Raw genomic sequence first — 22,499 nt, forward strand, 5'->3', positions numbered from 1 at the left:
TAAATGTATGTTTTGAATGTCTTTCATTTTTTCCGCTTGCCCTAATGCGTAGATTATCGATTACTGAGATACCCGCGAAAACTTTAATTATTTGCATCTGGTAATACGATTTTACTAAAAGTAACCACATATGTAACGATTCATAAGTAAATCGCATCTTGGCGTGCCAGAATTCTAAGAAGATTCGTTTTATTATACATATAAAAACATTGGGATAGAATTTATAAATCTATAAGGTATAGAAAACATATAAGTGTTCCAATATTACTTTCAAAATATTATAAAAAGAAGGTTGAGATAAACACTTCAATATCGTTTTTTGTGTACGTAAAGTGTGTGTTTCGTAGCTTTTGGTTGGTTTGTAATAAATTTTACAAGTTAGTACCAGCAACAGTTTTATTCATTATTAAGCTGTTAAAAATCGCTCAATTTTTAATACGTCGACCTATATATTTAAGAAACATGTAACCTGATATGGAAAAATATGCAGTTTGATTTTTTCAAGTTGTTTGATTTGTGAAAAGTTTTAGTGACCTACATCAGTATATACATATTTATATACTATGTGCATACTACCTCATCCGGTACAAGGAATATCTAAACGCGTTAGCATACCTATAAGTATATTTTCAATCTTGCTAGCAAATCACAAGTGCAAATGCAATGCTGTCGAAACACTTGTGTTATTAAATATGTCATGTATATACATATAAACAAATGTAAAAACAAATGCATATACATACATTCATAATATACGTAGTGCAATTTTTGTAATGGTGTCAATCTATTATTTAACTTCTTTCTAATGATGATTGCATACAAAATTTAGGCAGATTTCCAAAATAAACTATATATGGACAAAACAGAAAAACTAACATCTTCTAAGAGCAAATAATTCTACTGAAAATAAGAGTAAATTTTATTTTAATTTGTTATATCAATAATATTGCAGATACAAAATGAGAGAATCCGCTCATGACATTAGTCTTGATACTTGGAAGCAGTGGATTTTGGAAGCGATTTCAAAAATACGTTCCCAAAAACAAAGGCCCAGCGTTCAACGCATTTGTCAAGCGATTGGAAGTCATCACAAATTTCATGAAGATATCGTAGCAGAGAAATTAGAAGAAGCGGTTGAGTCGGGTGCCGTAATTAAAGTATATAATAAAGGACTACATTCCTATAAAGCGCCTATGGCAAAAAGGCGTATTAAAATAGAGAAAAATAGTAATTTGTGTAAGATAGTTGCAAAAGCCGTGCATGATTTGGGTGAATGCGAGGGATCAACAATAAAAACAATTGAAAATTATATACAAAAGTTTAATAACATAGATCTTGGTCCCGATGTTGATTTTCGAGCAATTATAAAAAGTTCTATTAGAAAAGCAGTAGATGCTGGATTTCTTGTACAGGAAGGAAAATTATACAAAAAGGGGCGATCACTAACTACACCGCGAAAATCGTCATCAACATTGGAGGTGACCGTAACTACTGTAAGTACAAATTGCTAAGTAGTAATATTGATTTTTTTTTTTAACTGACATTTGTTTTTTTTTTCTTTCCAAAAGGGTGACGATAATTGTTCCTACTGTTCCGGTGATGCACAAAAAAATAGAAATGGTATACCTGAGCCTCTGAGCTCTTGCAAAAAATGTGGCATGTCATTACATACGACTTGCGCAAATATAGCGGCTAAGTGTAAATCACAATCATATGTGCTACTGTATATGCTAGTAACTAAAGGTTCCATATGGTATTGTAAAAATTGCGCGGAATGTAGTATTTGCACATGCAGCGACCGGGGACCCTGTTTGCTGGAATGTTCGGCCTGCAAGAAAATGTATCATTTAACATGTTTGGACACGGTACCAGATAAAAAGCCCAAACATCCTTATAGGTATTTTTGAGAAACTTTGATAATTAATATGTGTATATATATATATATATTGAAATTTTATACATTTCAGGTGCAACAATTGCATACTACAAAATTTTGATGTTGTTAAGAAAGAGGTGACGAAGAAAAGTTTGGAAACAGTTAAATACCGGTAAGCGAAAAGCTAGAGTTTGATTTCCACAATTTTGCGCTCTTTTATTGTAATGTCATGTTATCTCTAAAATATTTGTTAACAAAATTAATTAAATTGCTTTTATTTCAGAAGTCAATCAACTAGTGAAATATGCAAAGCGACCAGAGGTGGCAAATCAGTGACGCCCTCAACTTCTGAGCACGCTGGCACACGGCATAAAGAATGGATTGGTAGCAAACAAAAGGACAAACGAAGCATGGGTGGGATGGCAGGAATGTCATGTAAACGGCAAATTATAGATGAAATAGACAATAATCCAACAACATCAAAACTTTCGAAATATGAAGGTTCCAAAGAAATGTACAAAGACATTTCCCTAAGTCAAGCTATTAAATCTTCTCAGAATTTACAAAAGAGTATTGCGCATAATTCGCATTTGAAAATGTTTAGACAACGTAGACAATTTGCGGGTTTCCTTAATAAATTGGATGCATCGTCGAACGATACGAAACGTACAAAAAAGAAAACACCATCAGATTTATCATCTTCAAGTTCTTCGAGCGATAGCGATGAAGATGATAATATGGACTTTGATGACGACAATCAAGACGATAGTACATCATCGGGTTCATGTTCGTCAAGCAGTTCGGGTTCCGATTCGAGTGAGAGTAGCAGTGATAGTTCCGAATTCGACAATGAAGAGGATAATTATGAAGAAAACGATGACGATGATTGTGACTCGGATAAAAGTGACTCCAAATCAAATATATTCATTTCACAAATCCCAGTTAAGAAAGAAATTAATGTACCAGCAAAAAATTACACGTCACAAAATACCAAAATAAAAGATGAACATTGGGGTTTTGCTGCCGTTGCCAAAAATCGTGTTGACATATTTTCACAATCGCGAAATATGGAAACAGATGGCTTTGCGCTAAAAAAGTGTGGCAATCTCTTAACTGGTTTCAATAAGAATTTAGTACCCGATGAGATAAACACGCGAAACAAACAAATGAATTACAAGCCATTACAAAGTCTTGGCAACGAAGTAGACCAAATGGAAAAGCGTACAGCAAAAACAACTGTTAATAAAAAGGATGACCTGCCAGAGACTAGCGTAGCATCGGCAGAAGCCGTTGCTAATCGGGGTGCAAAAAAAACTGTGGAAAAAGTGCAGAAAAAGAAAGTAGCCACACTCAAGTCTGCGCCGCTGGATACGAAACGTACCGTCTATAAGAGCGATGACGATGAGGTGCCCTATTTGAATGAAAGCACCGTAATCAAGTATCAAATGATGGAAAACACAAATTACGCTAGAGGCGTAAAGCCCTTTACAAACGAAGAAAGTTCCTCCAACGAGAAGGTCGAATACGAAGAGTTGTATCCAGAGAATCCATTTGGTAAGCATTATATATAATATCAGAAAAACAATAATAAAAAAACAATAAAAAAAACGTTAATTAGTCTTATATAACATTATTTTGTATACATATGTATGTCATTACATGCTTGTACTTTTGTCTTATAGAAAATCAACCACTACCCAATGGCGTAGAACAGAGTGATATAACAATTTATAAGAAGATACGCGAGAATGCTGCAAAGAAAATAACGGAATTAAAAAGCTTAAACGCGCTAACCAATGCCAATATTGGGCCAACACAAGAGCGTTGCCCATCGGCAATTGAAATCGGAAAGTGGCATATTGAAACCTGGTATTCGAGTCCTTTTCCACAAGAATATGCCAGGTATGTTTTATTTTCTATTTTGTTTATTTTTTTCTATTATTTTTATAATTATTTAGTTTAATTTTAATTATTAATTTTTTTTTAATTTTTATAATTTTTTTAATTTTTATATTTTTTTTTAATTTTTATATTTTTTTTTAATTTTTATAATTTTTTTTAATTTTTATAATTTTTTTTTTAATTTTTATTATTAATTTTATATATTTTTTTAATTTTTATAATTTTCTTTTTTCAATTTTTATTGCTGTTATTTCGTTTTAATTATTTTATTTTTATTATTAATTTTTAATTATTTTTATTGTTTTTTTTATTTTTATTGTTTTTTTATTTTTATTTTATTGTTTTTTTTGTACTGTTTGTTTTTATTTTTGTCTTTTTTATATGACTTAACTTTTTTTTTATAATTTTTTATTGTATTTTTAGTATTTTTTTAAATATTTTTTATCTTTTTCTTTTATTTTTTATATATTTATATTTGTTTTTATATATTTTTATATTTTTTTTAAATAATTATATATATATTTTTTTAATTTCCTCAGCATATTTTAATTTTCTTTATAACTACATTTCTTTTGTAGGCTACCCAAATTGTATTTGTGTGAATTTTGTTTGAAATATACAAAGAGCAGATCTGTTTTGGATCGACATCAAAACAAGTGTCTTTGGAAGCAACCACCAGGTACCGAAATATATCGTCATAACGATATATCGGTATTTGAGGTCGATGGCAATATAAACAAGATATATTGTCAAAATCTATGTTTGCTGGCCAAACTATTTCTGGATCATAAAACACTTTACTACGATGTTGAGCCGTTTTTGTTTTACATCTTAACCAAAAACGATAAGAAGGGTTGCCATTTGGTTGGCTATTTCTCGAAGGAGAAACATTGCGCACAGAAGTTTAATGTATCATGCATATTGACAATGCCACAATTTCAAAGGCAGGGTTTCGGTAGATTCCTCATTGAATTTAGTTATCTGCTCAGTCGGGAAGAGGGCCAAGTTGGCACACCAGAAAAGCCGCTATCCGATTTAGGCAGACTGTCATATTTCTCTTACTGGAAATCAATAATTTTGGAATATATTTACAATCACAGAAATGATGGACGCATCACCTTCAAAGATATTGCCAACAAAACGGGACTGACCGTTTCCGATATAGCATTGGCCTTTGAATTGTTGAATTTTATTAAATTGCGTAAGAATGAAGACGACATACGTTACCAAATCAATATCAAGGTTGATTGGGAGAAAGTGATATCACACTATAAGAAACTGCAGAATTCCAAGCGTATACCGCTAGAGACGGATTGTTTGCGCTGGAGTCCGCTATTGTCCAAATCATTGACTGGCGATGGCACAAAATCGTCTGAAGAAAGTTTTTTGGACAGCTCCACGCGGTCCGATCAGACCGCTATCGAACGGATTAGATCACGAAAATCGAATTCTTTGATTGCGAACAATGCAAATTTTATAAAAAAGGAAACGAATGCGCATGACGGTGGCGGTGGCGGCATGCAAAGTAGTAAAAGTAAATTGTCCAATTTCAGCAAAGATAAAATCGCCAGCGCAACCGTAGAACTAAATTTTCACAAGCGTAAGCCCGCGCATGTAAAAAACACTACTACGGATTTAAAAAACTCCATGCATGAGGTGATAGACGAAAGCAACGAACCGCCGAATCAAGACGTACCCGAGCAAATTAAGCTGCACGAAATCGTAGCCCCAAAAGCCGAAACGAACAGTGATAACGCAAAAGCGGCCACAAGTGTTGTGGTAGAAGTCGCTAGGAGGAATCCACGCAAACGCCATCTTAGCAGAGATGATAGCATTTCAGCGCCGACGGCTGACGAGCCGGAAATCATCCATAAACCTGAAAAAAGACGCAGAATTCAAAATTCACCTGTGCAACCAATTGTTGTTGCGGAGAAGACAAAAGCTGAAGCGATGGATAGTATGGGTATAGAAGATGACAAGCCAACCAGCCGCGCACAAAGATTAGCGAATCGTAAACAAAGCACACCCATTGTGTCCACCAATAAGAGAAAACATTTTGAACGACAAAATGAATTGAAGATGAATATTAAACAAGAAGAGACAAGTTTGGTAGAGAAAATGGCTATTGAACCTGAGACCGAGCCTGAACCCGAACCTGCAGTCGAAAAGGAACCAGAGCCAGCACCTGAACCTATAGTCGAATCTGAAGCGGCGAAAGAATGCATGGAAGTAGAAGAGTCGACTGAAGATAAATCAATAAAAAATTGTAATAATGATAAGCCCATAACAACCGTACCAAAGTTGCGAGGCAAGAAGAGCATTGAGAAGAAAACCACTGATATGTACAACGAAAGTAACGCCAACAGCGTTAAAAATGCCAGTGCAACCAGCGAAGCTCACAATCCAGAGCAAGAACAGGAAAGCAAGCAGGAAACGAAAAACAATGCAGAACAAGCACGTAACACCGCTGCCGAAACAGCAGTAAAGGACATCGCTGTAGATTGCGTCGCGCCGAATGCTATTGCTGAACAAAAAGAAGAACAGCAACCGCAACAAAAACAACAGAAACCAGAAGAAGTACAACAAATACAACAGCCGATGCAACAAGCTGCGCCGTTTAATGTAGGAAAATCCGAAACATGCACGTTACCAACGGGGAACGATGAAAAAGTCTTAGAAGCCGTAGCGAAGAAGACAAAAAAGACATTTGCGGAATTAATGGTGGAGAATACCGACACCAGCGCTGTTGCCACAGCAGAATCAAAGTTGAATTTGAACGAAAATAAAAAGCCGCCGCTTGAGCATGAAAACGAGCAAAAAGACGAAGTAAACGTTAAAAGCGTAAGTGCCACCAGCGAAAATGCAACACCAGTCGCCGTTGCCGTTGCCAATGTCAACGATGATAAACCAAAAATTGCACATGAAGTGGTTAAAGATGCTGCTACACCTACAGAAAGTAACCTACAAAATATGGAACAAAAAACTGAAATCGAAGTCAAAGCTAATGCGAATGCAGTTGCTGCCACCAAAACTGAGCCGATCACAACAGAGGCAGCACCTGCACCGTCAACTACAATAGTTGTTAAGGAACCACTATGTAAAATAGAATGCATTGAAAATGAAGCATCGCCAAAAATGGTGACACAAATTTCACCAAAACAAACAATAAAAGAAGATTGTGCAAATTCCCCGTGCCTTACGACCGAGACAAGTAGCAAGGATGACGAACATAAAGAAACCTACGAAAGTAGACCCGATACAAAACAATTGGCTGCTGCAGCAGTAACGCTCACCACAGCAACACCAGCTGTAGCAATGGCCGCTGTTGTGACGGCGCCGCCACTCATCGCACCAACGCCAATTCCGCCAACTATCACATCAACCGCGGCAGCACCTGTAATTGCACCCACACCGGTATTAACAGCGACACCGGCGCTAACAGCCGTCACTACAGCTACGACTGCACCTGTTGCACCACCAACTCCGCTGCAAATACCTAAGCCAACAACAAGTGAAGCGCCGATTATCTGCAAAACTGATCAGCTTGTTGAAACTAAACCCATCATGAATATTAAAACCGCATCGCCACCCACAAAAACATATGCAGATAATGTGGCCGAGAGCAAAATCAATGAGAAGAAAATCAAAAATGTCATAGATAATGCAGTTGTCGAAAGAAAGGAGAAGATTTACACCCAATCAAACAACATGCATGAAAACAGCGAACTAAATAAATTGAAAATACAACAAAAAATTAATGAAGCCGCCGCAGCGGCCGCTGCAACCGCCACGTTGGAATTGCAGCGTGCACATATGCAAGCGGCTGTTAAGAAAAGCACCGCCAACCAAGCTGTCATATCAAATGCTAACGCCATAAATACCGGACGCATCGATGCAAGCAGCAACACTTCGTTTATGAAAACCGTTAAAGATAAACAAAAATCCATAATTACACATACAGACATAAAGATAAAGGAAGAAGACAAGCAAGTACAAGTTATAACAAATAAAAGCACCGATGCCGCCTTGTTATCCTTGCATGAGAAGAATCCCTACAACACGGCCGCAGTCGCCGCTGCCGAGCATCAGAAAATGCAAAACTCAATGGATCTGAATAAGATTGCCACGCCGTTTGCCATAAATCAAATACCTAATTATGCAAATACGCCACAGTATTGGCAATGGGACTACTATGGTTACAATTTGTCAACATTAGACGCCGCCAGTCATAAGAATCAAAATAAATTCAAAGATTTGGCCACAAGCATGGCTTATTCGCACAATTTTACGCAGAATTTGTATCAATCTGCTATACAGCATCATGCCCATCAGCATATGCAGCAGCAGCAACAACAACAGCAGCAACAGCAACAACAGCAGCAGCAGCAACAACAGCAACAGCAGCAACAACAACATACAAAAGATAAATTGAAGAGTGATAGAAAAATGAGCGCTTGCAAGAAGGAGGATGCGTCTAAGAGTAGTGCAAATTCGAATAGTCAAAACTTTAGCGGCAGCCGTGAGGATTCACATAATTGTGGCTTTTCAAATCCCCAAACGGCCGCTTACGGTCAGAAATGCAATAATATACAATCAAAATCCCATAAAATGTCCACAGACCAAACACAACACATCAAATCGTTAAATCTCTTGCCTAACGCTAGTTCGCGATTTTACAATCCCATACCCATACCCAGTAATGCGCTCGCACAGCAAGCCTTATGCGGTCAAAAAGTGCGCGGGGAGCATAACAATTTGAATGCCGCTGAAGAGAACAAGGTTAAGTTGAGCGCACACAATGCGGCCAACCAACAACAACAACAGCAGCATCAACAACAACAACAACAAAGCTCCGCACAAGATATTACCACACCGATGGCGTATAGTTCCGGTTCGTCGAATCATTCGGCGAGTAATTTGCACCACTACGATTGCGGCATGACTGTGCCGATGAATATGGATTCGCCGTCGAGTATTGGCAGTGATATACAACAAAATACGCCCGATCCAATACCTTCTACCACGCCGCACATACAGCAACAGCAACAGCAGCAGCAACAACAACAGCAACAATCACAATATTCTGATTGTTCGATGCAAAGCCATTCGGGAAATACACCAATGCACATGGCCATACAAACTTCACACATTCAACAACAACAACAAGCTAATCTCAACTTAAATATGCCGTCGAGCAGCGCTCAGGGCTTAAATTCGCTTACAACCTCACAACAACAACAACAGCAGCATAGCCAGCAAAGTCGAAAAGTCAATCAGCAGGTATTTAGAAAATTAATAATTAATTGGTAGTAGCTTAAAATTTGAGGTTAGAAGTTCACCAAATGCCAAATGCCAAACTTCGAAGAGCTTATAAAGCATGCATATATTTAAATCCGTCCGTCCATCCGCTTGTCTGCATGTAAGCGAACTAGCATAGTGCCTTATTTTTTGAGCCATCGATCTAAAATTGTATCCGTCCGTCATAGCTTCAATGCAACCGAAGTTAATATTTTTCTTTCTTATTTTTTTTTTTTTATTGATATTACTAAAATTTTTGTTTTTTTGTAATTTAAACTATATTACTTTTTTCGTTTCCGATTCAGGCTGAATTGGTGGCCAGCAGTTCGAATCAGCGTGCAACCACGCCAAAGTCTATACGTGGCGGTAATACAAGTGGCAGCAATCAGCAACAGCAGCATCGTCAGCCGAAAAGCACGCCACCCACTAATGCTGCGGTCAATGTCTCTCAACAACAACAGCAACAGCAGAGCGTCAATCAAAATCAAAATCTGTTGCAATCACAGCAAGAACATTTACATAATATGCAACAACAATATTCACAGCTCAGTGGTCATCATCATCATCAACAAAATATGCATATTGACTATATAACATCCATACCACCAAACATACAAAACTACTCGTCGAATGCAACCAACTCCTATGACATAGTATCCATGCCCACAGCAATACCACAACGTATGGCCATTAGTAACACTTCACATTCGTTATCTAGTCCACATCAACGTACATTGGATCAGTCCTCACCATCAGCATGTGCCGTAAATAGTTTCTATTTACAAAATAATTTAGCACCGAACGAGGCGAGCACATCACGTGTACCCGTACCGGCCTCATCGGCGGCGACCAATTCGAATGGCGGTGGTGCCGGTGTCGGTGTCATTCATATCAGTCCCGATCCTTCGGCGAGCTCTTCTAGCGGCAATGGTGACACACAATTGGCACAAGATAATGTCTCTGAATCGTCATCATCGAATGCCGGCACCACACCAACACAAGTCGGCAATCTATGTAGCCTCTCGAAATTACAACAGCTAACAAATGGTTTAGACATACAGCCATGCAACACTTCACCGGCTGGTCAGGTGAATTTGACACCACCGCCGCATCATCCAGTCTCGCATAATTCGATGACACCGCCACCACATCTATTGGTGACGCAAAATCGTAGCTTGGGCACACCGCCCAATATGCTGCAGCCGCAAATCAATCCACTGCAATATCATAAATACTATTCGAGCAACATGAATATTGCACCGATTGCAACATCACAAAATGTGAATAGGAATACACGTAATACGGCATCGGCGCCGGTGCAACATATTGCCGTATCGTCGGTGACCACATCGTCGACCACCAGTCGCACCACAAATGTACACATTAGTCCGAATTTGATGCCGCCATATGGCGCCATAAATGGCTATCGCATGACAACACCACAAGCGGCGGCCACACCGACCTATGCTGCCGGTGGCGATTATTCCAATTCGCAGATTCCAATGCAAATGGGGGTTATGAATATGCAATCGCAATATCCTGATGCCTGTGCCATTCAGCGAGCACAACAGAATTCGATGTATTCAACTTATCCACCCCCATATTTATCGTTGAACGGGGCTATGAGAAGATAAAGTATTTAGTGTATAGTGAATGCTTAAAAGTTTATATTTATATACATACGTACATACATACCTACATATATACACACATACAAACTCTATAATTGTATATTTCGTAACAAATAAAATAAATGATTCAATTAAACATACGCGTGTCAATTTTATTATTTATCGAAAGTGAAGAGTTTAAGGTGAAACACTTCATGTAATATCGATAACACGATTTTGCGACTGTGATGTTAGAGGATGTTTCTTGCTAATGTCGGGTTACTAAAACTGAAAATTATAGTAAAAATTTCAGGATTTCAGGATTTTTTGTGTTTTAGTCAAGTGGTGTAGAGGTCAAACTACCACCATTTACTAAATTGACAAAATTAACTATACGATGGACAATTTTTGCACTCATATTCGCAATCAGGACATCTCAAATACCCCACAGACCTCTTACCTTAACTTAAACTTTAAAAATTCAAACCTATAAACCACTACTCCGTTCAAAAGATCCGGTACCCAATACTATATCGGAATCTAAAATAATCACTTCCAATTAAAGAACCTAACCTTAAAGAACCTGTCCTAAAAAAGCTAGAAGTTCCTCATTTTTTTGCTGGGCAACATAAGTTTTTAGTTTTAAACCGATTTCGTACCGCGCACTTTATGATAGCTTGGAGGTATGCAAGGGGAGAAATCGCCTCCACACTTCCACTGCGTGTGCCCAGCTCCATCTCCCGATTCCGATACAAAACCTTTAGAACCCATCAGGTACTAAACCTAAAATGTCGAACAACAAAACGCATAATATTTTCATTGAGAGCACCGTAGGGCGACACTATTATCACCTACCTATCCCATCTGATCAAATTTGACCCAGACTGATCTATTTAAACTACGCACGCAAATCGAATGGATACAAATTTTATCTCGACTAGATTAGTACAACTTTTTTTAGTGCGTTTGTACTCGTTTGATCTTCATATGCATGTCTATTAGAGTGGCCAAATTGTTGATGAAGCGAAAAGCTTGTCTGGCGAAGCGAAAGCGTAAAAATCGAAATTCGCTGAAGTCACTGAAGGCTCTCCCAGCCGTTGTTCATAATAAATGCATGGAAAATTGCTTGTATTGGCTCACCAGCCTATTTTCAAGGATAAAGATCTGCAATAAAATACGTGAAAAATAAGTTTTTTTTGTCAGTCCGGCTCAACTTTGATCATTTCTTCAGAGTCTCCTTCTAGTGCCATATATGAGTCAATCCGATTTTTCGAGTTCAACAAATTTTCTCCGCCTTAAGCAATAACAGAATAAGACGATATAAGCTGGCTGCATCGACTTGCACTCAACAAACATTTCGCGGTCGGAAAATAATATACATATGTACATTAGATCGGGTCGATTTTTTTTTCTATAAAATCTCGAGAAATGTTGTACGGATCATTTTGAACAACTTAGCCTAAGAGATTATGAGACGATCTGACCGATTCCAACAAATGATCAATAGAATATCAAAATATGTACACATATGTAAGTATTAAATTTCATTCGGCTACCTCAAAAAATGATGAACAATATTTTACGATCCCTAAAAAACTTCGTCTTAAAAATCGCTGGCTCGAAACTGGTTTTAGGCCCATAGTTTCTTAAGCAAATTTGTTCTGAAAGATCCGTGGAACATTTCCCGCATACGCGATTTCTTAATTTATTTTGGATTCATGTAAATCGACCCGCTCTAATGCACATACATTCCAACACAGTTTACATAAATGCAGTATAATAATAAACTTGTGTGTAAACAAGAATGAATTTTGTCAATCTGTGAGGTTATCACAGCTCTTTGAGTCATTAACGCGCCTATCAGTGAGTTTCTGAAGAGCAGACCCAACCATTCAAAAACAGTCGAGATTTAGCAGCGGAGTGAGAAGTGTGTACAAAGTGAAATGCAAACGAGTTGAAACCGAAATTTTTCTCATAAAAAAGAATTAACAAATATAATAATTTTTAAGCTGTCCAAATAACCGTTAGACAAAGTTGTAAAAGTAAACTTCAAATTCACACCATTCGCGTCGCGCATCATCAACAGCGATCGATGTTTCCTTCGGCCAATGCCCGTTGCAACTCCGAGGACTCACTCATCAGCTGGTCCAATCGAAATGCTGTGGCTCAGCGTAGCAAGAGCGTGCCGCGTATGTACGGCTGTGTGGACACTTTGGCGGCGAGCACCAGTGCCTCATCTCAAATAAGTAATCCGCTCAATAATTTTACTCCACACACGAATTGTCCGCATAGTATTGCATGTGCAGTCGCTGGCGGCACAGCGGGCAGAAGAGAAAACGATGCTTTATCAGCGGTGCATGTGCAGCAGCATTTAAGACAAAATAGTGACGGAAATACGGGTAACAACAACAACAACCATAGTGGTCATATTTCATATCGTCAGCATTCCCATCAGCATCATGTGGGCTCACCGAACCGTTATAGCTACAGTGGTGGCGGTGTTGGTGCGGCGGGTGTTGGCAGTAGCGCTGGCGCTCTTTTGCGGCTATCAACAAATCGGCTAGATCCATTCTCGGCACCAACAACAACAGTGGGTTCATCGCTGCTCGGTGATAGCATGACTGAGATTGTTGTGAGTAGTAAAGGCACAATTTTTTATCTACAAACATACGAATGGTATATCACCGTACACATTATATATGTATATTTGTAAATATGTCTGTACATACATAAAGTATTAAAATGCAAGTGTAATGAAAGATTTATATGATTGTGAGCTGCATTTTAAAATATTCAAATAACTCTTTTGTATATATATTGGGTCGAGTCGAAAAAGTCTTTTCGTATTTCTAATCAACTTATTTTTTTAATATTTATAATGAAATTTAATGAACCAAAAATGTATCTTTTGGTCGACCACTTTTTGCCATTTTTCCGCTAGAGTCATTACTCCATTAGTGTAAAACTTTTCTGGTTTCTCGGCGACAACTAATTTTTACAGGCTGCTCTTGAAGCCAACTTTACGTCATTAAGGGAGTTCTGCATTAACCGAAACAAATGGTAGTCCGATGGTACAAGGTCCGGGCTATATGATGGATGCATCAAAAGTTCCCTGTCAAGCTCTCCCAGTTTTTGCCGGGTCATCAAAGATGTGTGTGATCTAGCGTTGTTCTGATGGAAGGCGAAGCACTTTCTGTTGATCAGTTCAGGCCGTTTTTTCAGATGCTTGCTTCAATCTCAACAGTTGTTGACAGTAAAATGTAGAATCAATTGTTCGACCTGGCTGGAGCAGCTCATAGTGGATGATTCCTTTTCAATCGCACCAAACACTCAGCATAACCTTTCGAGGCGTCAATCCTGGCTTTGCGATCATCTGTTGAGCTTCAAAACGCTTAGACCATGATCTTTTTCGCACATTATTGTCATATTTGATCCCTTTTTCGTCTCTCGTTACCATTCGCTTCAGAAATGGTTCGATTTCATTTCGTTTAGCAAAGAATCGCAGATGTTAATTCGGTCCATTAAATTTTTCACAGACAATTCATGTAGTACCCAAACATCGAGCTTCTTTTTGTAGCCAGCTTTTTTTAAATGGTTCAAAATGGTTTGATGAGGAATTTTAAGTTCCTTAGCGATGTCCTTGCTGCTTATGTAACGGTCCAGGTCAATCTTTTCCATCATTTCATCTACTTTTCCACCGATAGGTCGACCAGAGCGAGATGCATCTTCCACATCGAAATTTCCAGAACGGAAGCGAGCGAACCATTGTTGTGCTACACAATCTGATACAGCATCGTCTCCGTAAATTTTACGAATTTCATTAGTGGCTTGCGTGGCATTCTTCCCTTTTTTATATAATACAAAAATTTCAAAATATGGCGAATTTTTTCATTATTTTCACTCATTTTTGAACAGCTATAACTTTTTTCCAATTTCCCCAAGTTTAATTTTTCTTGATTAAATGATGCTTATAATCTCACCTTTCCAACATGGCACATGTTATTGGTAGCACTGGAAATATACGACTGCAACGATATCTATTGACAAAAATACGAAAAGCTTTTTTGACTACCCAATAATATTACCAATCGATGTCTGATCGCTACGAGTAAAAAACAATCGATCATTCGAATACGGCGACCTATGTATATGCAAGACTTAAAAAGTATACCACCTGATCAAATTTGACGCGGATTGGTGCATTCCTATATTGGTACGACCTTTTTTTGTGTTCGTGTGAAGTTTGATCGCCATATGTCAATTAGTATTTGTTTGTCTGGCAATTTCTACCATAGAAATAAGTCGAATAATGAGTTTCCTTGAAATTTTGTGTTTCTGATGGCTACGGAATAGTTGAAAAAGTTGCAGAAGTGTTTGAGGGAGGCAAATTTTTCACGAACACAAGTATTTGATTGACACTAAACATTCAGTGAAGGTCTGAAGTCAATCAAATCTTTCTTCAAACGAGTCGTCCATCCCTACATGCAGTAAACGCATCATTACTTATGACAAGACGTAGCTTTATGAGAATATCGTCGAAACCGTCAAACAATCTAGCGAATAACGTTCCAAAATCGAGACGAAACCAACAACAAGTGCATTGAAAATTGGTTTTCTTATATTAGCTCAGAAGCCATGACAAAATGTAGTTTTTTTCGGTCAGTCCGGGTCAAATTTTTTATGGCACATCTCTTACTCGAAATACTGTTAGGTGAACAAAACGTTTTCGAACGAAATAACAAATATACGAACACATTTCTAACCCAAAACGGATTCTTATTAGCATCCATTAACCGTTCGGAGGGGCTTAAAATTCAATTGAAACCAAGTAAGACTTTTTGTTATCAGTTAATGAGATAACAACTTACACCGTTGCCATGACAGTAAGCAGAATAGAACCGGTTTTTTAACCGTCTAAAAGCTGTCAACCTTAAACCGTTGCTACAGTGACTATTAATGGCCTCGAGCTCTATTTCCCTTTCATTCCGAACACTTTTGAGCTCCAAAGCAATCAATTCAGACATCATATGTTCACTCATCACTACCAATTATTGGCCCTCCTGCACAGTGGACAGGCACTTTCTGATATACATATGTACATATGCACGGCGGCCGAGTGGAAAGCTTTCATGTCAAGTCAACAAATCACCAGATGCCATAGTAGCATCAAACATCACCACTGGCCAGGCACTGTATTTACCTCTCTTTTATAAACCCAGCTGGTAGCCAGCTTACCGTGAAGTCACCTCATGACTGTTAAATCACAGCACTTCAAGGCGCGACAGTCAGCTAAGCACCGGCCAGGCACGGCGCCTGCGTTTCTTTTATAGAGCCAGCTGGCAGCCAGCTTACCGTGAGGTCACCTCATGACTGTTAAATCACAGCACTTCACGGCGCGACAATCACCTAAGCACTGGCCAGGCACGGTGCCTGCGTTTCTTTTATAGACCTAATAGTCTAAGAGCCAGTGAATAGCAGAGTGCTTGTACTTTACCAAAGATGATATTTTGTTCGGTGACCCTAACATGAAATGGGGAACAGCTAAGCCCAGCGAAGGTAGCTATGGCGTCACCCAGGTAAGACAGGTACATACATACGTAAATCAGACCAAGTTCGCCAGTTTTAACAAAGCTGGCGTTTGGTCACAGCAAATAATATGGTAAATATAACCAGAAAAATAAATGGCAGACGATTTTTTCAGTTATAACCTCGTGGCAGACGTTTTTGATAATTTGAAAAACAAAAAAATTTCGAAAGCATTTTAACAAATCTGATTTTTATATAGAATATGTTATTTGTAATAGTATTATTAGTTTATTTTTCAACGGCAGACGTTTTCTCCGGTTATAATACTCCGGCAGACGACAATATATGTTGACCGTGTGATTATATGCACCTACTGTGACTACTTCTATTTCGATAATTTCTGCATGGAAATAGATATACGGATATTATGAAAAATATAAGAACAAAATTATATTTACTACTTTATAATTATGAATGGGGAAGATGGGTTGTTTATAAATCAATAATGATAACTATTATAACAACATTCACATATTTTTATCAATACGTACCTGATAAGAGGGTCACGTCACAGCTACCTTCACTGGAAGATCGGTGACTTTTGTTGAAGTGTCGACAACGACCACGTTGGGCACTTCAACAAACGTTAATTTAAATGAACCGATTTGGTTCATTTAAATTAACGTTTGTTGAAGTGCCCGACTCTGCCATTCACTACCGATCAACGTTGTCGACGCTGCGACACAGGTTGGCAAACGTAGGTTTGGAGTTAATTGTAATTCATTGTAATTCTTAGTTCTAAGGCGGAGAGCAAGAAAGGAGCATAGCTCCCAATTTATATTTTTTATTAAAAACAAAATAAAAATTGTTCAAAAGGTACTAATTAAAAAAAAAAAACCGAACTTAGTAAAAAGCCCGAAAATAAAAAAGTAAGGCTACGCGTGTAAGAAACTAATAATAAATACTGTGCTGACTAGCGGCTATAACGCAATATCACGTGCGATTTGGCAACTTTGAGGAACTCCAGTATCACCGGTGAAAAGGACAACCCCGGACAATATTTTAATATTATTAAAGAAAATATTGTTATTGCGAAGGAAAAGTTTTAAATTACTGTAAACTTTTACAAAGGAAATCTTAATATTATTAAAGAAATCGAGAGCTAAAAGAAATTTAATTAATAGAGATAAAAGGAAATAGTTTAATATAATGCCAGACATTGCAGAAGAATTGATCGAACAACTAAACCAGATGGGGTTAGATAATGGGCGAACCATCCAACCGTTGAACCCTCCCACCCCTAACCACACACTAATAACGACGATAGTTCGAGAAGTACTCGAACGAATGAATGCGCAGTCTATAACCGACTTTACCGAACCCGACCACAGCGTTACACTGAACGCAAATAATATAAACGAATTAGACAAGATTCCTGACATGGTTAAATGCCTTAGAGAATTTTCGGGACGACCAGGAGAATTTAACTCCTGGAGGAAAAGCGTCGACAGAATTTTTAAAGCGTACGAGGTGGTTAAGAACACCCCTAAGTACTTCGCGATCGTATGGAGGATCAGGCATAAAATAATTGGCGATGCCGACACCGTACTGGAGTCGTACAATACTCCACTCGAATGGAGTCAAATCCGAAAATGCCTTATGATGCACTATTCGGATAAAAGGGACATAGATACCCTCGAAAAGCAGATGACCACCCTGATCCAATGCCATGATGACATTCTGACCTTCTACCAAAAAGTTTACCAACACCTTTCCCTTATATTAGACAAAATTGCATATCTCGAATTAAGCGACGAGTCCATACGGACTGTATGGATCAATTCGTATAGGGACAAAGCCCTTGACACATTCATTAGAGGACTAAATGGCGAATTATCTCGTCTTGTCAGCATGAGAAAACCGACAACCTTGCTCCAAGCCCTACATTTATGTCAAAAACTTGACAATTATACTGGAGGAAATACTTCCTTTAACAACAGACCGATCTTGCCACCTAAACCACCGACCCCGATGGAAGTAGACCAGTCCACGATGGAAGTAGACCAGTCCCAGATGGAAGTAGACCAATAATCAATACAGGCTAATTACCAGAATAGACCCAATACGATATGATATGATGCATTAATATCATATGATACAAAGTAATAGAATACGACATCAACTAAATCGCTGAGAGTGCGTCAGCAAATATCATACGCGTTGCAGCGGCAAACGTAGGCTTAAAGTTAAGTGTAATGAATTATAATTTTTAATTAATTAATTGATTTTCAATAAAAGAGCACAGCTCCCAAAAAAGAAGAATAACTCCCAAATAATTTTTTTATTAAGATTGGAGGCAAATTTCAGAATAGCAGTTGGAGACAAATTCTCACGGCGGCCGATGAAGTAAATTTTCATGTTAATGGTCAGTATCTTTGTAAAGGAGGAGTAGAGAAAGAATCAGCTGATACTATGTCCTGCTATATGGTGCAGAGGCTTGGACGATGTCAACAACTGATGAGTCGACGTTGCGAGGTTTCGAGAGAAAAGTTCTGCGAAAGATTTTTGGTCCTTTGCGCGTTGGCCACGGCGAATATCGCATTCGATGGAACGATGAGGGGTACGAGATATACGACGACATTGACATAGTTCAGCGAATTAAAAGACAGTGGCTACGCTGGCTAGATCATGTTGTCCGAATGGACGAAAACACTCCAGCTCTTAAAGTATTCGACGCTGTACCCGCCGGGGGAAGCAGAGGAAGAGGAAGACCTTCACGCCGTTGGAAGGACCAGGTGGAGAAAGACCTGGCTACGCTTGGAATATCCAATTGGCGCCACGTAGCGAAAAGAAGAAACGACTGGCGCGCTGTTGTTAACTTGGCTATAATCGCGTAAGCGGTGTCTACGACAATTAAGAAGAAGAAGAACAGTCAGCTTACCGTGAGGTCACCTCATGACTGTTAAATCACACTACTTCACGGCGCGACTGTCACCTAAGCACCGGCCAAGCACGTTGCCTGCGTTTCTTTTATACAGCCAGCTGACTACCAACTTACAGAGATGTCACCTTACGACTTTCATATCACAACACATCGCGACGCGAGTGTCACCTAATATATTTTTTTTAAGCCCAGCAGCCAAGATCGCATTTTGAAGTAGTGAACAGTATATACTATATATGTATGTTTAGCTGAGACCACATTTCTTCCATAAACTTCTGCTCTAGAGCGGTATGTTTATATAGCTTTCTTAAACTGTGATTTGTTATAAAAATAATAATTAAAGATTAACTTTGCTTTGGCATGTAGTTTTTTCAACAATTTGAGTATCCCTGACAGACTCTTTACTTTTGAATATTATCTAAGTTTTACGAAAACCGAAGGTCAATTGAATAAGGTATCGAATCTGCAGCGAATCCAGTTTTTTGTTAGAAGAAGTGAGGCAGGTGGGAGTATGGTGTAAAGTAAGATTTTAAACAGCCCATAGGATTTAGGTTTGGACTTCAAACGGCACAACATAATTATTTTCCAAATGAATTGAAAATATATTGAGGAGTTATGTATATTAAAAACAAATTTTATATAAAACTTGTATTTTTTTATTCATTACTAATTACTATTTTTATATTTCTGCATTTTAGGTAGAAGACTTACGGCATTCACATGAGCCAACTTCTGAGCTGCTCGACTATTGCAAACGCAAGGTAAAACTTTGAAGATCACGAGAGAAAAATGAAAATGAAAATTTGTGTATCTAAGAAATTTATCAACTCTAAATATGCCAAATTTCCGAGTCTTGAAGCAAATCCAGACCATATCGCAGAAGAAAATGTATCTTTTGCATAGCCTGCATGGACTTTTTGACCCAACCTCTTATAGTATTGCTGGTTATTAATTTTCAATCACAAACTAAACACATCAAACATCTCATTTACAGTTTCTGCGCCCATTTATTTTAGTTCTATCGCTTGTCGGTGTAAATCCCATACCAACAGACACATCGAAAGTACTTTGTTGCTTAAACTATACACAGGCTTTGCTGGTCTTGCTGATACTATTGTTTGGATATTTTTTACAGTATTTATGTTCATATCGGTAATTGCATTCAAACTCTTCTACCCAATTTTATTGTAACAATAACACTAATATAACGCAAATGATTACATTTTCAGCGGCGATCGCGGTTTCATTGCGCACGATCAAGACCTCACAAACGATCCCAGCTCCAATGCCACCTACACCGTCGGTCAACTACTGTTCGGCCACATTTTTCCCAACGCGCTAAATCTGTCCAGTTTCATATCGGCTGTAATTGTTTTCAAAATACTCGATCAAGAGCAATTACAGAATCTGATCGAACGTGTGTTTCTCACTACCTTGGAACCGCGTCGCTTGTGTAAATTACTCTGGTCATATTTGTTATGTGGCGTGGTGTTGTTGGCCTTCCTCTTCGCTTATACAATTCCGTCGGTGCTTTTGCAGTCGCGCATCATACAAGTGAAATGGTTTACTGGCATACTGGCGGACTGGGAGCTGGCGACTAAGGTGCGCTTTATTTTGGATTGTGTTGCATGTTGGTAATTTATATTTTTGTCGCAGATTGTCTTGATCATCACGCTTTTTGTGCAGGACTTGGTGGAAGTGATAATACTCGCCAACTATTGCATCCAGTGTTATTTGCTTCGTGTACACATTTCTGCGTTGTCACATAAACTTTTGATGCATTCCATTGAGACCACCGATTGGATGCGGGTAATTAAAAAATATATATATCATATGATCAAAAATGAACCGGACTCACAACAGACTACATTTAAACATATTTTAATACAAATCTTTATTATCACCTACAAAATTGGACCCTAAGTGAAACGGTCCGGGTCAAATTTGATTCGACGTTATAAAGTATTTTTAAAGGACCTCTTCTTCTTTATTGGCGTAGATATTGCTTACGCGGTTATAGTTGAGTTTACAACATCGCATTTCTTCCTTTCGCTATTTGGCGCATTTGAGACTCCAAGTGTAGGCAGATCTTATCCCCTTAGTCTGTTACTGTGCCGAATACTCTCAGAGACTGTGTTCATCCAATTGGAGATTCCAAGTGTAGACAGATCCTTCTCCACCTGGCATTTCCAACTGAGTGGAGCGGAACTGAAGTGTTTTCATTCATTTAGGCGACATGACCTAGCCAAAGTAGTCTCTGTGTCTTAATTCGCTGAACTATGTCAATTTCGTCATATATCTTGTGGAGCTCATCAGTCCATCTATCTATCCATTTTAAAGGGTTAAATTTGATCAGGCGGTATAAAAATTAGTATAAAAGGGTCATTGCTTCTATCTTTAGCAAAGTCGTGAAACTGTTTACTTCTTTCTACTAACAAAATTTTTGTTCTAATGGGTTTCAATCCTTTACAAGTAACCGTAAATCTGCTAACAATCTACGAGCTCGTCGGAGCTGGTTTAAAACTTATTTAGACCTCTCAAACCTAAAATATTTATAGGACATCGATTCTATTCATTCGGAAAATAATTGATCGCTAATCATAAATTTATAGAATAAAGAGAGCTTTAGTATATTTTGGTTAACTGTTTTTATGAACCGCCTGAATTAAACTGTTATCGATCTGTTATTTTGTATTTGGTTTACGGTATCACACTTTAGAAATCTTGTACATGAGACTTATTACTCACTAACGACACTAAATAAACTAGCAACTCAAAATTGATTTTATTCCACAGGAGGTACTGGAATTTCACAAGTTATTGGAGCATCTCAATCGTCATGCTGCTGTGCCTGTGTGTTTTTTAACCGTTATGAATTTAGCATATGCATTTGCTGGTCTAATATATATTTTCAACGATTTGGATTTTCATTATTCGGCTTTGGAAATAGTACTTTTGAATATTTTCAACGTTTTACTTTGGCTTCTACTGGGTGTCATACCATTTGTGTTGGCCGCTTCGGTAACGCATGCGTGCCAAAAGGCGCAGGCTAACGGTCATCATATACGTGCACGTCCTTTTGTTTATCACAGCACGTCAACGGATGATTTGAACTCTACACTGTTGTTTTCGTCGTCCTTACAAATGTCAGCGAAAATTTTTAAAATGCCCATTCAACCCAATTATCTTTGTTGTGCGTTATTGTCCATTTCGATACTGGTTTTAACACTGGGAATGTGTCTTAACCCTTCCATTATAGGTATTTTTTAACAGTATATATGCATATATATCTCATTTCAAACATGGCAAATAAATATATGTGCTTATGGTTTTGTAAAAATCG

General features: G+C 38.1%; 2 protein-coding genes across 3 annotated transcripts; both read left to right on the top strand.

Annotated features, from left to right (window-relative positions):
- Positions 1 to 145: 145 nt before the first annotated feature.
- LOC120770051 (histone acetyltransferase KAT6A) lies at positions 146 to 10,809 on the top strand. Of its 2 annotated transcripts, none has more exons than XM_040097169.1 (8): positions 146 to 236; positions 953 to 1,493; positions 1,569 to 1,897; positions 1,968 to 2,048; positions 2,160 to 3,430; positions 3,559 to 3,778; positions 4,357 to 9,058; positions 9,382 to 10,809. In XM_040097169.1, exons 2-8 carry the CDS (start codon positions 960 to 962, stop codon positions 10,708 to 10,710), a joined length of 8,466 nt encoding a protein of 2,821 aa, XP_039953103.1. In that variant the 5' UTR covers positions 146 to 236; positions 953 to 959; the 3' UTR covers positions 10,711 to 10,809. The 2 variants fall into 2 exon arrangements, with proteins under 2 accessions (XP_039953103.1, XP_039953104.1); XM_040097170.1 differs by having other exon boundaries at positions 2,163 to 3,430.
- Positions 10,810 to 12,506: 1,697 nt separating this feature from the next.
- On the top strand, positions 12,507 to 22,435 carry LOC120772728. The gene is made up of 6 exons (XM_040101489.1): positions 12,507 to 13,318; positions 19,855 to 19,917; positions 20,151 to 20,308; positions 20,386 to 20,758; positions 20,813 to 20,965; positions 21,953 to 22,435. The coding sequence occupies exons 1-6, from the start codon at positions 12,779 to 12,781 to the stop codon at positions 22,424 to 22,426; spliced, it is 1,761 nt and encodes a 586-aa protein (XP_039957423.1). The 5' UTR covers positions 12,507 to 12,778; the 3' UTR covers positions 22,427 to 22,435.
- The last annotated feature ends 64 nt before the right edge of the window (positions 22,436 to 22,499 follow it).

The sequence above is a fragment of the Bactrocera tryoni genome, chromosome 3, assembly GCF_016617805.1.
Source record: "Bactrocera tryoni isolate S06 chromosome 3, CSIRO_BtryS06_freeze2, whole genome shotgun sequence".
Lineage (NCBI taxonomy): Eukaryota > Metazoa > Arthropoda > Insecta > Diptera > Tephritidae > Bactrocera > Bactrocera tryoni.